The 16,915-nt window shown below is 45.2% G+C and overlaps 1 protein-coding gene across 2 annotated transcripts in view; it reads left to right on the forward strand.

Moving 5' to 3' along the window:
- LOC119396069 (uncharacterized) overlaps positions 1-16,915 on the forward strand; it is a 189,906-nt gene that overhangs the window by 45,014 nt on the left and 127,977 nt on the right. For both annotated transcript variants that reach the window (XM_037663142.2, XM_037663152.2), the window contains exons 8-10: positions 1,299-1,454; positions 11,397-11,458; positions 15,224-15,293. In XM_037663142.2, the coding sequence (XP_037519070.1) occupies positions 1,299-1,454; positions 11,397-11,458; positions 15,224-15,293 (288 nt within the window). The remainder of the gene's footprint in view (positions 1-1,298; positions 1,455-11,396; positions 11,459-15,223; positions 15,294-16,915) is intronic.

A 16,915-nucleotide genomic window follows, 5' to 3' on the forward strand; every position in this document is an offset into this window, starting at 1 on the left:
GTGACCTCACATCAGTAATTCTCCTCATTCGATTCTCGTCTGCGCGGCTCATGGACGGATGACCCAAACCTGTTTTTCATATCGGGATTCTGACAACGCTGCAGCTTTAGTGGGCAAACCAGCAGTGTCTGGCAACCAGCACACTTTCCGTCTGCTCGAGCTATACGGCTGTCGTTGTTGCCGACAACAGTTCGCTTTCTGGTGCATGGTTCAGTTTATTTCTGGGGCAGCATTCTAAGACGATCACCTTTTACACATCTATCAGTTTCAATGCGCACTGATTGGTGGGTTGGACAACAGCGGGTACGTTGCCACTTTAATCATTGCACGTGCAGGATTCTACGGCAGGGAAAGTGGTGGGGTTGCCGAGAGCAGTTGTCTCAGAATACGGCCCGCATTTCAACGCTGCTGCGAACCAAGAGATGGAAACACGATGTGCAGTAGTGGAATGTGCACGGTCAGTACCTGTTGTCCGCAAAAGGAAAAGACTACTGGTATAGATCGGCGTATCACTGTATCCTCCCTTCGTATGCGGGACCCCACGCGCTATAGCAGTGAGGTCAGTCTTAAGCAGCTCTCTGTACAGCAGGTTTTTCTTCTCGTACAGTCTTTCTGCCAACAATGCCGTTCTCACCGAAACAAATTACAGCCTTGTCAGTACTCAACAAAGCGAGTGTCGTTGCAGTTTACTAGAATGCGGCGTCATTTTTTGTCAGCCTCCATGTTGTCAACTACTCTCGAATTGGTCTGCTGGCAGCCAGCACAGAAGCTGCAGTCTAGAGTAATCTGGCTCTCTGGTGCTGTCGTCTGCTAGCACCCCATCCGTCTTGTGAATGCGCCTGCTGGCGGATTATTCGCGGATTCGCCGTCTGTCTCTACGACAAATCGAGATTTGGTCTGTCGTCTGAATGCACCATAAGAGCATATGGTTTTTTGCTGCCTGCCAGGCTCTGCCGCTCAAGCTACCAATGGCTTTGGCACTCCTAACAACATGTATTGTTTTATTGAAAGAAATAAAAATTATTATTATTCTGATATAAATAATGTAAGCTTGGAAGTTTAGTGTCATGGCTCCTTTTAGCGCTCTGCCAGAGAAATGCATTTCAGTGGCTGTTGTTTAGTAAGTATTGGCTTGTTTTTTTTCTTGCAAGGTAATTGCATGGTATAGGACACTTGCCTTACTAGCATTTGTATTGCACTTTATTGCACCCTAATAAACGTCATGTGTTCTTGCCAGCCTACTTGATGTTGCGACATTCTGTGAATAATACAGATTGCCTCGTTTGTCCCCTGGCCAGGTGTACAATGCTCCTGAATCGAGTGCTTACCTCATTGATGGCAAGCTGGTATATGTGGGCATGCCCTGTGCAGCATCTTATACCTACAGTGAAGGCAACTCCGACTGGCACCGGGGTTTAGTGGTGGGGCTTGATACTGATCCCAGCAACTGCCAGGTATGGACTTTTCATTCAGTAGGCTTGCAGTATTAACCCTTTGTATGTTCGCCTATATTTTTGACACGATGTTATAAAAACCGGCGGTGGTATATGCATTTAAATCACAAAGGAATAGTATAAAACAAATTTCATCAAAATCAAGCCAGTACTTTGCTGGAAAAAAGTGGGACACATATGTCGCATTGACTCATGAAGGTACCATCATGCAATCATATCACCGGGTATTCAGGATGTAGCAGCCGAGACAACTGGCGCAGAAAAGCACTTCTCATGTTGTGCACAGGAACGTTGTGTGCACCTCCTTCCCAGCAGCAGAACAGCACCTGCACATTCGCTTTACAAGCCTCCATAGGGCTGCGGTCTGTTCCTGTAAAGCTTGCTTCACCGCATACCAAACTATGTTTTGTGGATATGTTGTACCTTCCGCTGTTGAAATGGTCGAGTACTGATCTTGTCCTCCCTGAATTTTCGCGAAGGACTCTGTTTTGATGCATTTACCAGTCAAGTTACTGCACAAGTCTACAAAAACACATGATGACTAGCTGAAATTGTCTCTCTAGAAAACCAGGAAAAGAGAAGATTACCTGGAATTTTGAATGACAGTTTTTCTTTATCTGAACGAGAGGAAAATTTAGAAGCTTCCGTAAAAAATGGAACAAGTTTCAACGGCATTGTGGCACTATTGTCACCTTCTGAAGCGGCGGTAAAACAATTTTTAACGAGCTTACATAGACCTAGGTAAGATAGCAGCCAATTAGCATTGTGCTAATTGCAACAGGTGATGTGGGAGAAAACTTTTTCTGCAGAAGGAAAAGTGGGACGTATGTGTCCCGCTGACAAGCAAAGGGTTAATTAAGGCATTGCATCAGATATACACCTTTCATATTGGATGTTTTAATGTCATTAGAATTGAATGACAGCATCAAATGGCATTATTCCACTGTTATGTAGGGTTTAAAGGAGTACTGTCACGATTTTGTGGCATCACAAAAGGGGTATTTTTCATTTGCTTGGTATGCATTGTTGACGCTCTCCACACACCAGAGTAAGACAATATGTATAAATTATTTTACTTAGATTTTAAACTGTTCGTCGCCAAACATCTGCAAGCCAGGCCCACTGCAATGGACATTAACACGACGAGTTAACACAGTTCCACTGAGTTTGTGAACTCTGCCCTCTGCATGCAGCCTAAATTGGAGAAATCGCTGTTGGAATCACTGGACGACAATTCACTCATCGCTGTTTACTTGCACCACGTGTGACTGACAGCAGATGACATAGCTGCTGCTATAGTACATCGCAAGTGCCATATTGCGAGCTGCCATCTCCCTGTGACGTCATACTGTGTTTACATAGGAATTGTGAATTTTAACACTACTTTTAAAAATTTGAACTTAAGCTGTCCCAAGGCAAGGAACACTGATATTTATTGCACTTTACTGGAAGCCGTCGAAAGCCACATCCTCCAGCGCACTGTTAAAAGCTCTGCTGCTTCGTTTGGCAGCATTGTTGGGTTGCTGTGTCCAGTGCTGGGCAGTATCGAAGATACATGTATCTTCGATAATATCTTAGATGCTCTTTGGGTATCTTGTATCTGTATCGCGATACGTCTCGAAAGACGTGTATCAGTATCTGTATTTCCGATACAGTTAACGTATCGTGTATTTTAAGATACAAGATACTGCGATCGCAACACCGCGGTGCAAAACAATAAACGTTGGTTGAACTCTGCTTCTCAAGTTGATACTTCACCTACTAAGCCACCAGATTAAAACTAAAGACAATGACATTATTTTATCTTTCCGCCAGAGTTTTTCAGCGAGGGCAGGTGATCAGCTGTGAGCGTCCTGAGGAAGCAGAATCACGTGGTGGCGCTCGTGTCGTCTCGACAAATGCACGAATGTCTACGCCTAGACGACATTTTGTTTTCACGGTTTCCTTTTTTTCTGTTTAGTTGTGTCATTGCTATGGCACTTGGCTCTTAGCTACTATCTTGTGCCACGTACTTTAATGCGTGCGGTGTCTTTTGCACAAATTCTGATGCCGCTGTAGTGCCATAATCGAAGTTTCTCTTGCGTTGTGCGTCGTTACAAAGTCTGAAGAATGCAAGAAAAGGGGTTGCTTTGCGTCTCGTGGCTTTCACACATCGGCGACTTGAAGGACTTCGTCGATGCAAGTTTGACTTAGATGCAATGAGATTGACTTATATGCAAATAAGATGCTAACAGCCATAGCACCACTGGTACCGATGCTGGATCTGACAGAACAAGCATTCACTTAACAAGCTATCTTGGCGTGCGTCTCTTTTTCTTTTATTAGATGAGTTCTCAAAATCATAATTTGATTGTTAGCCCAAGTTCTTTCTAAACTGTCATTTTCCATCCCATACACAGGGATGCAACAGCTGCGCCAATTGCACCAATTTGATACAATTCCTTATTTTTGCGCCAAGCTGAGCCAAAACAGTGAGATTGGTTAAAATTGTGCCACGCTGCGCCAAAATACCCGACCAGCTTAAAATTTTCTCAGTTGCGCAAATTTGAGCAAGAAATGGAGGCCGCGTTGGTCATCTGCAGTGTGGGCATCGTCATCCAATACAAACGCGCAGACCCTAACCCTAACTCCTCGTGAAAGAAAAAAAATGTCGCCCGCATCTTCCCACGGGGGGAACTCGAGTAAATGTGTCGCAGAGTGGTGGGGGTATCGCGTGAATGTTGCGTAATTGGGTTTCGCAGAAGCGTCGCGCTGCCCGAGTGATGGATCCGCTGCTCGACGTTCACGAACGGTTGCTGCTTCTCGAGCACGATGTTCAGGATCCACAGCCCGACGTTGCCGTTTCGCAGCTGCTTCTCGTTCCCCGAGTGAAGGATCCGCAGCCCGTCGTTGCCGTCTCGCAGCAGCTTCTCGTGCACGCAGTTCCGGGTCCGCAGCTCGCTTCAAACGCTTGCGTTCAGCGTCGTATGCTCGTCTCTTCGCAGCCTTGTCTTCTGCGTTGCTTGCTGTTCTTGACGTTGACGACGATGACGGTGGGGTAACGTTGCCTTCAACGAGTGGTGGGACGCTGATTGAAGGTACTGTTGCTTCCATCGCATCTACTCGAGTCAAGAAAAGCGTCAAGTCAAGCGAAAGCCAAGTAAAGATGCCCTTAACTGAATTCCGAACGCGCGCTCCGTCGCTTATATACACACCACCCGCGTTCAATCGAGAGGAGGGAGGGAGGGAGAGGAGAGGCCTGCTGCCGGCACAAGACAAGCCGAGCATGCGAGGGAGGGTGAGGAGAGGCGTGCTGCCGGCACGAGACGAGCCGAGCATGCGCAGTGGGGGTGTGGACGGTGGCTGATGCTGCAGGTGCGACTAAGAAATGCTCCGCATTTAAAAAAGTCAGTTTCACCGCAGGGACGAAGCAATGAATGCGATAGCAACAAATTGTAATGTTATACGAAGTGAGGCTGGCAGCAAACTCTTTTGTATCCGATCTCGCGTAACTCTACAAAACGTTGGTGTAAGAGAATACGACCGCTCCAGGGAAAGGTGCTGTTTCTGCACCATGTCTTCGCATTGAGAGTGCAGCACGTAGCAGGATATACGAGCCGCCCGCTGATGGCTGCCGAGATAGCGTGCGCGCCAACGATCGCGACCGCGGCCTTAGAATCAAAGTTCAAAGTTGCTACTTGAGCGACAGCCCCCCCGCCCCCCTCTCGCGTCTTTTCATGCTCGTTCAAGACGGGTGGGGCGTTTCCTCTATGCTTTGATGGCAGGCTTCCCGAGTGGAGTGGTGTTATCTTATCGCATGCGCCCTTTGAGCGACGGAGATGGGCTGGCTCGTTTGATATCTGCTTCAGCCGCGTTCGTCGCCCGCATTTGCGCGCTTTTACCCGCGGTAGAGCATACTATGCACAGGGAATATGTTATCAATTTGGACTTTATACGGGAGATGACTGCAAAAACTGGTCGAGAGTGTCCATATAGTTGCTATTGCAATCGAAAAGGACTATAGTTCTCAAATTTCCTTATGCTTGTTTTATTACGTGCAGAACGCTTTTTAAGCCACTTTTGCCGCAGTACACTGGTGTCCTGCGAAAAACCATACTGAGATTTAGAAGGGGCTGTTAGTACTAGCTGTCAAGGACACAGCACATTTTGTTCCTTAATTACTCATTCATGCATGCGCCATGTAATTACGAGTACTAGTATGATTGCTGATGTCTAAAAAATTATTGGCAATCATTTGGAGCTGCTGTGTATGGCGTTTCTGCGGCCTTGAGAAACAATAGACAAAAGTGTATGCCAGTTTTCTTTTTTCGCTACCCCCACTTGCTCCTGCTTTACGAATCTCCCGAATTTCCAGGTTGCCAGGTTCACAGGTCCACATTAGCATTTCCAGTGCCTGTCGATTTATTTGACAGGTCGTGCAAATGCAAATGTGGACTTGGTCATTGTTCGCACTGTCGGGTGGCTCAACACACTGCTTTCATTGAAATAGCAGTGTTCACGTGCACTGTGCACGATTAGCTGATGTTGAATGGTTTTTACGTATTTTTGTTTTCTGTTCTAAAAATAAGCCTTCTTTGTTATACTGCTCCAAATTTGGGATTTCGGGCTAAAAACTTCAGTTTTTTTTTTCGTAACCTGCTCCAAATTAGGATTTTTGTGCTCCAAAAGCAACATTTTGCTGCTCCAAAAATTGCTCCAAATCCTATTTCGGCTGTTGCATCCCTGCATACATTACCTATGTCTCTGTATTGCGTTTTTTTGGGTCTGCTTACGGCAATATTTCTTTAACGTGCTGGCAAGGTAAGCTCTCTGCTTTATTCTTACTTTTAGCCGTCTGCATTATTTCTGCTACTGTTTACAGACTTATATTCTACTCAAGTTTACTGTTATGACAAGGCGACGTTGAGAAGAAATCTATAATTATTTGCGTGTGCTTGGAGTATACAGTAACAAGAGTTCTGCTTTCTGCTTAGTAAAATAGTGAAATTGAGTTTTCATATTAACTTAAATTATTAGGAGCCATCTCAAAGATGCTAGCAAAGGGATTGGAGAAACATTGTTATACAAAACGCTGTGTTTTTCTAATGAGCATCTCAACAAGTCGGTTTACGCTATTTTACATAGGCACTGAATTTTCTGTGGTCTTACCTTGAATGCCTTGTCATGGCTATTAGGGGTTACCCGCCGCGGGGGTCTAGCGGTTAGTGTGCTTGACTGCTAACCCGCAGGTCGCAGCGGCCGCAGTTTGATTCCTGTGTGCTTATATTTAAGTTTTATAACACCACGTTGTCGAAATTTCCGGAGCCCTCCACTATGGTGTCTATCATTATCGTATCATGGTTCTGTAGGATGTTAAACTCAGCAATTATTATTAGCTCTTGGGAGAGCCGCCTGTATCGTGTTCCTTTACTTAGTCGCTGTGTTTGATGCAGAACCGCTTTTCTATTTACTTAGTTATATTTGTTTTTCTTTTTGCTTTTACTTTTGCTGTTACTAATCGCCAGGTAATCGGAGCTTAAAGGACCCCTGACAGCAAAATTTTTGTTGGTGACTTTTTTACTGTAATTTGTAGCTTTGGGTCTGGTAATCCCTAAGTTAAATCGTAAATGCTCTAGCGTATCGTATAACTAATTCTAGCGTAGTTAATTGTGACCATTTTAGCGTCACTTCAAAACGCCCGCCTAAAAACCACAAGAAACTAGCGACCCATGCGGGGAGCGTGCACTCAAGCTGTGGTGACGTAGAAAGCGCGGTTTTCAAATCTCAAATCGGGGCCCCGCGCGCGGTAGCGATTGAAAGTATGTGGGTGCCTCGGTATGGGTTAAACCTGTTAAGCGCGTGACCCCTCACGAAAACTACCTCGACAACAAAGCGAGAGGGGTGCGGAACAATAGGCCTCGCGGTGCCAGTCGTCGTATTGTGCACGTGCGCCCCGCAAACCTTCTGTGACGTCCACAATACTCGCTTTACTCGTGGAACGTCACGCGGGGCCTCTATCTACGTCATACCAGGATGTCGCAAGGTGCAGCCAACTCACGCGAGCACTCATGCTTACTTTAAAACCAAATTAAGATATCTTAAAGGCAACGTTCGTCGCTAATAATCGGTCAGATGTGCCCCCGTATACAGAAAAGTCAAACAACACAAACATCTCGAGGTTTCAATTTTGGTGTCAGGGGTCCTTTAATTGGCAATATAGTGTGAATAGCGGCGGTGTCCTGCGGCACTTCGTGCAACTATAGAACACGTCTGACACGTTTTCTGGGCTGCAGATGTTCTCTCATAAAAGAAAAATTGTTAGAAGATTGCGCATTACTGAGTACGTTGCTGACGAACTCTTTACGGGAGCCAATAAGCAGAATATAAAAGTAATTGCAGTTTTATATGTCCTCTACGTAAATAAGATGCGTCGCAAAGAATGTCACTACCAGCGTTCTCGCTGATGTACACCTGTCCGGTGATTGGGTGTTGCAAAAACCGTGATACGTTTACGGGCAAGGTAGAACTTAGCAACGGTATTTGCACGATAGTGTGGAGGCTTCTTTTTGAAGATGGTAGCCCTGTCATGCCTGGGTATTTGAATCCATCTCACCGCTGCAACCAGTTGTTGCGACCGGTTATTTGGATCCGTCCCTCATCGGCAACCAGGTTGTTGCTATGATAGGGCAGCGTCGTACCCGGACTCCGTTTGGTAGCGTAGTCGAGTCTCCGGGTTGAGGAACTGATGCTAGCAAGATGGGAAAACAATAACAAGTTTACTGGCACTTTTCGTACACTCAATTACATCGTGACAAAGTCAGAGTTCAGCGACAAGCGAATTGGATGAGCCTGTTACCGAGGGCTCAGAGCCCCATTTCTCACTCAGCACCGTCGTTTTAACCCCTCCGGCTGGCTCCTCCTTCTTGATGACCACCAATCACACACACGATCCCACCCACCATGGCACAGTCCATTTCACTGTCGCTGAGGGGTCGTTGCCCTCTTGAAACAGCAAGGGTCAGGTGGTCAACGGCACGCTTGTGGGGGAAGCAAGGCAACAGGTTCCTCGGGCTCGTTCCTCGTACTCTTCTTTTCCACGAAGGGCAGAACGTGCTTGCTCCTCCGATTCTTCCCCGAAGGCAGAACGTGCTTGCTCCTCCGATTCTTCCCCGAAGGCAGAAAAGGGTCTGCGGCGACTCCTGTCCAAATATACAGGTCATGTCGTTTCGGCAGCATACCAAGTCAAGCCCAGGTGGCCCATTGTCTCCGGCTTTTGCCGTCTCGGGAACGCTGTTTCCAGGAAAGATGCAGGTGTTCTAGCAGTGTGAGAACGCCTCGCCCGCCGATTCTGATGGCCAGCGCGTCGGCACCGACTGCCAGTCATAACAGCCCGCTATCTGGTCCGTAAGCAGAGCATCGACTCCACCCAATTACAAAAGCTGCAAGCAAAAACCGTTATCGTTGAAGTGTATAAAAAGCTGTCATGGTAAGCATCTAAAGCAAGAAGTTGTTTCGGAACAAAAGTAATATACCATCAGCAAAAAATACAAAACTTTGGAGATACTAACAGACATTTCATTCAAATGAAACAAAATTGGTCGCAGTTAATAAACTTTCAAGCGAACATTTTCGTGCATCGGTGTTTAGTGCTACATTACCGTATATACAGATATATAATAACAAATTTCCGAATGTATCGTATCGGATACAATCGATGTTGTGGTATCTTGTATCTGTATCTCAAATACTTCTTGCCTGAGTATCTTGTATCGTATCGCGATACAATTTCAAAGTATCTTTGCCCAGCCCTGGCTGTGTCAGCTTCTGAATAACTTGCAACGTAAGCACGTTGAAGCATATCATTGGCGCTGCCTTTACTGGAAATTGTCCGATGGGTTGCCTAGGGCAAGAAGTCTCTTATTGGGTATAGTTTTGGTATTCCACATAAAAGGCTGAGCATGCTTCTCTAAAACACTGCCGAAATGAAGGAGAAGGCAGTGGAGTGCAGTCACTTGGGAGCCTGTCATGTACAGCCTCCGACGTATGTCAAGATAGAAAAAGCCCTGTACAAGTTGTTTATCAATGTACGCGCCAGAAGCATTCCAGTGGATAGCTCGATGCTGACTGGGAAAAGTCAAAAGTGTGTTGCAATTGCTGTAGAAGAGGACAACTTTTGTGATGGAATTGGCTTCAGCATTTCAAAAACTGCTGAAGCATCATTGGAAATCTGGTTTCAGGGGAGAGTGAGGCCGTCAGTGGCCATGACTTAGAAGAATGGCTTTAAAGGAATGGCCAAAAATCCATGTGAAGTTCTCTCCTTTGGACATTTATAATGTTTAAACTGTTCTGGTAGATGCTGCTAAACAAGACCCTCGATCTACGCGGCAGCACACCACAGCAAGAAGATGAGCAAGGTGCTCGTTACCGTTTTGTTAATGGCGAACATGCACGAATCATGCAGACTCAAGCCATTCGTGGTTGACAACTTTTAAGTTTCCATGGTGCAGGAACTGCAGGAGCTTCTCAGTGCACTACGATTTTGACAGAAAATACAACAGCAAAACTTCGGTCTCTTGACCAGTGAATTATTAAGGCATTTATGATTAACTACAGAAGACTTGCTCAGCAGCTCATTAACCTTTGCTTGAGCCTTGAACTCAAGGTTGACCTGTTGGGATCAATCCAGATCATTTTTGGCACCTGGACCAGTGTCAAGCAGGACACAATGGCCAACTGCTTCTATAAAGCGGCCTTGTGATCAGCGCAGAGGAACACATTGCAGAAGTTTCAGACAACGACAGTGGCAAGGCCCTCAACAACGCTTTTCACCAGATGTCGGCGTTCCCAGGTGCAATGCTGGTCGAGGTGACTGCACAAGACTGTGTAAGGATTGACAACTAGGTGCAAGCTGTAGCGTAGCTGATTGAGGCAGACATTGTGACAGCTGGTGCTGAGGATGTTGCCATGTATGCCGAGTGAAGTGGCATTGGAGATGCTAATGAACAGGACGTGGCGGCCTTCACACACACCTGCTGGGCATGCTTTGGCTTTTGCCTTGATTTGTGGCTCAATAGCCTAGCCAGGGGGTTGACTTGGGCTAGGGGTGTACGCCCCCCCCCCCCTCCCGGAGAGAAAGAGCAACTTTATTAAAAAGAAAGTACGGCGAGTTCTTCGGGGATTTCGGTGAATATCCCCGCCTAGGCGTTGGCCACGAGCCCTTGAGCTCTGGTGGCTGCCTCGGCCCGCTGGATGGCCCAGAGTTGGTCCTCGAGGGCGAAGCTATGCTGAGCAGTGCAGCCTCCCAGCGTGTTCGGTTAAAAAAAAATTCAGGCTGTGCTGCTGTCGTGGCTGTTAAGCCGAAATTGAGGGCACTAGTCTTTCACACGTGGACAACCTTGACAAAATAGAGAGGAGCGGAATGAATTTTCTGGCTGGACGCTGAATAAAGTATTGATCACTGTGGTGTGCTTGTTGACTTTGCTGCTTTTGGATATGACGATCGGTAAGCTCCCAGTTGTTGCAGTTTTAGGCGGATGCAAGAGACTTGCACAGGTTTTATTTGGAGCTTACATTGGCACAATTTCGAATATTGAAGTAGTTTATGGTCCTGTCAAAATTCTATATATCCGGGTTTGGCTGTATAATGAGCACGAAGTTTTCTCTCAGTTTTTCAAAGCTTTTGCTGATTCTGTGCAGCATGGTCACCAAGATACCAAGATTTACCTTTCTGTGTTAGATAGCTTCCATTCATTTCGACCACCCATTCCATTCCTCACTCATAGTAAGCTCTCTGGTAGATCGCCTGTAGAAAGGGTTTTTTGCATGTGTTAACATTCACTAAAGCCTTTAATTAAGAGTAATACGATTGAGGATTGATTTGTGTGTTTGTTGCATGCCAACATCATTGTGAGCTTGTACAAAATGCCCTCAGGTTCTCAGGGCAATGATGTGCTCTTCATGCAGGTGCTTTTTATTGACTATGGAACACTTACATTTCTCAAGAAAACAGAACTGCGATTTCTGAGGTAAGTTCTCAAATTACAGAGGCACTTTCAAATCCAGTAAACCTGTATGCCTGCAATTCCGCGAATTTTTTGGGGTGCTCACAAGCCTTGAGATTTTTTGTAACTCTTTCCCTACCCCGAGGAAAATCGGTGTTTTTTGTAGGTTAAGCCAGTTTTTTTTTTTTTTTGGAAGGAACTAGTGCACCTAATATTTTTTGTAACACATAAATGAAACGCACAATGAACACACTTTTCACACAGAAAAGTTTTATTACAAGAAGTATGTTAAAATGAGGACATAAATTGCCATATTCAAGACTGTGGGACAAAACTTAACAGAGCTTGTAAAGACATGCTTCTGTCTACCAAAAAAAATGTAACCAAAATTATGAGATGTACAAAGCACACTGCTGTCTAATAGACACTATTTCCGAAAAATTCAAAATTTTTCATTGAACAGGACTTTCCTAACAAAACCTTACAAGATAACCACAATTTCTTCTTGCAGGCAGTGCAACAAATGAAAGAGTGCTTTGCACGTAGTTATAGTTTAAGAAAGAAGCAGATAAGCACCATACATCACATGTAGAGGATAAGCAGTTTACTTGTATATATTGCACCCCGCATCACAAAAAAAAAATAAGCGGTCTACTTGTGTATTTTAGATGACTTGCAGTATTTCATTACCTGATTCTGCTGTGATGCACATTCATTGAAATTCTGTCACTTCATCACAGGACGAAGAAGTGACAGAATTGGCCACATTGAAAGAGAGTGCACTCGCTTTCAGTGTGGCCTAGATCAAGGCTTCGGAATTCAATCATGAACATCTCAAATTATGCGGGATTTGTTTTTATTTCGAAAAAATGGGTATGCTGTAAATTCTGATGCCCTACAACTTTCCCTTATCAGAATTGCTATCTGTCCCTCGTTCACATCATGTGTTTCACATTTGCAAGGGAGACACCTTTCTTTGGCATATCTGGCACCTACCTTGAGGCTAGAAGTTGAGTGTTTCCCTTTGATGTAGTTGGGAGGCTTATGTTTCGGTAGGCGAGTTGTTGAACGTTGGTGTGGAGCTTTCACGCTGGTTCCATGAACCCTTCCTCTGGCATTTCCAGATGATGTAGCCTATGAATGGCATCAAGAGTCGAGCTGTTGAGCACATTATTTACTTCAGTGTGAACCTTGTGGAGCAGAAACCTGGAGACTTACAAAGAGGGTTCAGCTTAAATTGAGGACGACGCAGCGAGCGATGGAAAGGAAAATGATAGGTGTAACCTTAAGAGACAGGAAGAGAGCAGAGTGGGTCAGGGAACAAACGGGGGTTAAGGACATCATAGTTGAAATCAAGAAGAAGAAATGGATATGGGCCGGGCACGTAGCACGTCGGCAGGATAACCGGTGGTCATTAAGGGTAACTGACTGGATTCCAAGAGATGGCAAACGCGTGAGGGGGAGACAGAAAATTAGGTGGGTAGATGAGATTAAGAAGTTTGCAGGTATTACGTGGCAGCAGAAAGCACAGGACCGGGTTGATTGGCGGAACATGGGAGAGGCCTTTGCCCTGCAGTGGGCGTAGACAGGCTGATGATGATGATGATGATGATGAACCTTGTGGTACTCAACAGCCCAGTCTTTGGGCAGCACACAAAACAGTGCCGCACATATCAATATACCTATCCGGTTGTATACCCAGAATCTTCAGTCCGTAGATATTTTTCTCAGTGTGGTCGTACAAATGACTGAGAGCATTCACATCGTTCTACACCTTCACCTGCTGCAGGGTCAAAAGCTGCATGAGATGTTCTTGCACAAGCACCTGCAGTTGGCTAGTGCTGCTTCACCTTCTTTATGCATACTCGTAGTTCTCTTCAGTTCCGTGGATGCCGCTGATCACTGCTGCCACACTGCCCATTAGTGCCGTACACATATGCGGGAACCCTCGTGTGTTTGAAAAAAGGGCACTATTCTCATGGACAGCCTGCTTTGGGTGAAAAAACAGTGCACGTAGACCGTGGCAAAATGAGCAGCCGTGGCTCTAGGCATCAGCTTTACGTTTTGTCAGCATTCTTGATGGTGGCATACGGCAAGGAAGCACCGTTGTCCCTCATAAGCGATAAATTGACTGTCCGCACGCATGGTTCTTTCGCTTGAAACACAGTTGAGAGCGCTGCAATACTGTAGCGCATAAGTGCAGTCGCATGGTTTTATGTCATATTTCATGGGCTTTCTTCAAACGCCGGAAAAAAATCACCATGCAGCATGTACGTTGCCACAAAAAGTTGGTTCAGTCTTTTTTGGAATGCCTTTTACAACTTAATGAAGTGCACTTGGCCCTAAAGCAGATATGAAAAGCTTTGCATAATTGTTCTCAGTTAATTAACTAATTAAGTGCAATATAAAAAATACCCAAACGAGTGTCACATGATGGCAAACCATATGTTGGTTTCATTCAGTTGTGGTTAACCGTTTCTTTTAAAATTCTTGGTTGAAACACGCAATATACTGCAGGCGAGACTAGCCAGGAAAGAAATTCTTCGCGAGCCTGATGTGTTCCGAGTTGCAGTGTTCTTTTCATTGGTCCCTCTTCACCATGACCTTGTCTAAAAAAGGGAGTCCAAGACTGGATACTTGAAAGGGGGGGGGGGGAATGTCCGCCTAATGGCCTTCACCTACCCAAGACCGGTTGCTTTATCCCCTTCACTTCATGCTTCGCACTGAATGGCGGTCTACTGAGAGTACTAGCAATGGATGAAGCTAACTGGGATTTTGGGAATCTTCAGCACGTGAGTTTATATAATTGTATCTGTAATTACGTCATGCTTCAATTAATCCAACTTGTTTTCTCACTGCCATGGGTGCAAAGAGAAAACGCACATGGCCAGGTAATTTGCTTAGTATGTGTTGACTTTCTGCGAGATGAAATGTCCTCTCATCACGACTCCTATTCAGGCCAGGCCTTCAGTGTAACCTTATTTATTAGTCACGATTTCCTACCGCAAAGTAGCTTCGTGAGCAACAATAGGCTCGAATGCTTTGAGTGTGGTAGTGGACTGGCAATAAAGACGGGCCTTCACTGGTGCTGGCATTGCTGCAGATATTACACAGTCTGCATGAGTTAGAATGTAGTGCATTCTGTTCTATGCCACATCCTGTTGGAACTTAGGAACTAGTTGGGTGCAGGCACGCAAGGTATGGGATCGGTCACTGGATGGTATAGTGTGTCTCTCCAGGCATGAGCAGATGACCAGCCCTACATGGAAATGCTATAATGGAAATGCAGTCTCTCATGTTGCTCTGCACAGATATCCTAATCTATGATCTTGACAATATTTGTAGAGTCGGCAAAACATTGAGAAGTTCTTTAGTGGCCACTTAATGTGTCATATCTGTTAGGATCTTGTATGTTGCTTGAAGTATGATAGCTGTTTGTGCTTGCTTTAATTAAAGACCATAATGAAGGCAACATTTTGCAATTAATCATACATGATTTTGAAATTTGTTGTCAGTGCTGGTTTATGAAAGAAATGCATTTAATTATGGTAATTAGACAAGTCCTGCAACTCATTATTAGAAATAATGTTTAACACACTATCATAATGTGTGATAATTATGGGCTAGTTTTATATCAGTTGGTTGGGGGGTCTAAAGAGTTGCACTGTATGAATATTTACAACCTAAAATCATCTTGCACTTATGCAATGTAAAAATCCATTTGGTTTTGTTGTGTGATTTGAAGTTGGGTTGTTTTTTGCTTACATGAAGTTTGTTTACTGATTTCAGGAATGACTTCTTTGACTTGCCACCCCAGGCTGTACGAGCCACCATGGAATACTTGAGGCCCGTGACTTCTGTAAGCATGCGTATTTTGTATTTACTGCCCTTGAGTTACTGCTGTTTAGTGGTAAGCTTCGCAGTAGGGATCCAGATAAACTCTCCGTGTAATCCATTGGTTGCTGCACATCTAAATATTATTGCAGTCTGTAAGCACTAATGACCTCTATTTGGGGGCTGCAGTAAGTCTCACTGCTGATAAAAATAAGATGTTGATTTACACAGGCATACCTCTAAGTCCACTCTGGTACGCTGGGATGTTTTCTCAATTTCTTATTGGTACCCAATGAGATAGTGGGTACTGTTGTTCATATCTCATTTATTGTTTTGGTATGGTGCCTTCTTAGTATGGAATTTATGCTTATGGGAAAGGAAAACTGGAGTTCAATGCAAAAAATGCCTACTTGCATGACCACGGTCAAATGCACTACAGTATAACCTCATTACAACAGACCTTCATAGTGAAGAGGATTTTGGTCTGTTGTGAAGGGAGTATGTAAAATCCAACTACTGTTACAACAGACATTCATGTAAACACTGAATGGGTCTGTTATAACCGGAGAGAATTACGAGTCACAAACATGGCCTTATTTTTAACGGGGGACCAAAAAAAATGCGATTTTTGGAAAATCGCATTTTCAGTTTCTGTAGCCCATTTCAATCTGATTCCAAAATGTCTTCAATGAAAACTACGTAGAAGTGCTATAAAAAATTTGTTTTGCGCCTGCCGACTTGGCGAAAATTGCGGAAATATAAAAAAAAGCGTTTTTCAAAATTATAGCTCGGCAACGGCGCAACTGGGCGCCACCATTTTGGGCTCGTCGTAAAGAGCATTTCTCCGTGTTCAAGTTCTCCGTTTCAGCTGGCTCCTCCATTCAGTATAACAAGCGTACGAAAAACACGTTTTGGCTGCTTCTGCGATATTACCGCAGAAGCAGCCAAAACGTGTTAATGCTCGCTTCGGGATCGTCGTCTGCTGCTTGTGTGTCGCGAGGTCGTGGCTGTCGAAAATTGCGCTACTTAGTGACGCGTTCGCACTCGTTCTGTGTTTACGGGTCGACGATAATTTGGAATGCTTTAGTTGGGCAGCGAACATTGCAGACGTGCGACTAATAGCGTTGACTCGTTGGACTCGCTGTTCGAGGTTCTTCTTATCAGCACTTCGAAGCTTATGACGAAGACCACCGCGGGACAACTCCTTGTACTCGCAATCGAGCATGACGTACTTTGAAACATCGGGCACCGCGGCCACGCACATCGCAACCGAGCTTTCTTCTAGATGTCGTGGTTAGGCCTAACTCCGTTCACGGTGCCGATGTACGAGCCAAATCCGAACTTTGCGGGCAAGAACATCGCGCTAGCGGACATGCGAAAGCGAAGAAGCCGTAATGTCCTTCGTCTCAAGCAACGAATCGCATTGCCCGCTGGCTCCTCAGAACCGCGGATGGGCATTTTGCGCATCGGCAGCGGACCCCCCGCCCAAGCTCGCCGCGCAGCGACCGCGCGGAGAAGCGGTGGTAGCGACTCGCAATTTCGCGTGTCAGCGTCCCAAACGCAACACCAAGCACGCTGCGCGCCGGTTTCTTTTTTTTTTTTTTTTTTTTTTTTTTTTTTTTTTTTTGTCGCTACAGCTAGGCATAG

The sequence above is a fragment of the Rhipicephalus sanguineus genome, chromosome 1, assembly GCF_013339695.2.
Source record: "Rhipicephalus sanguineus isolate Rsan-2018 chromosome 1, BIME_Rsan_1.4, whole genome shotgun sequence".
NCBI lineage: Eukaryota > Metazoa > Arthropoda > Arachnida > Ixodida > Ixodidae > Rhipicephalus > Rhipicephalus sanguineus.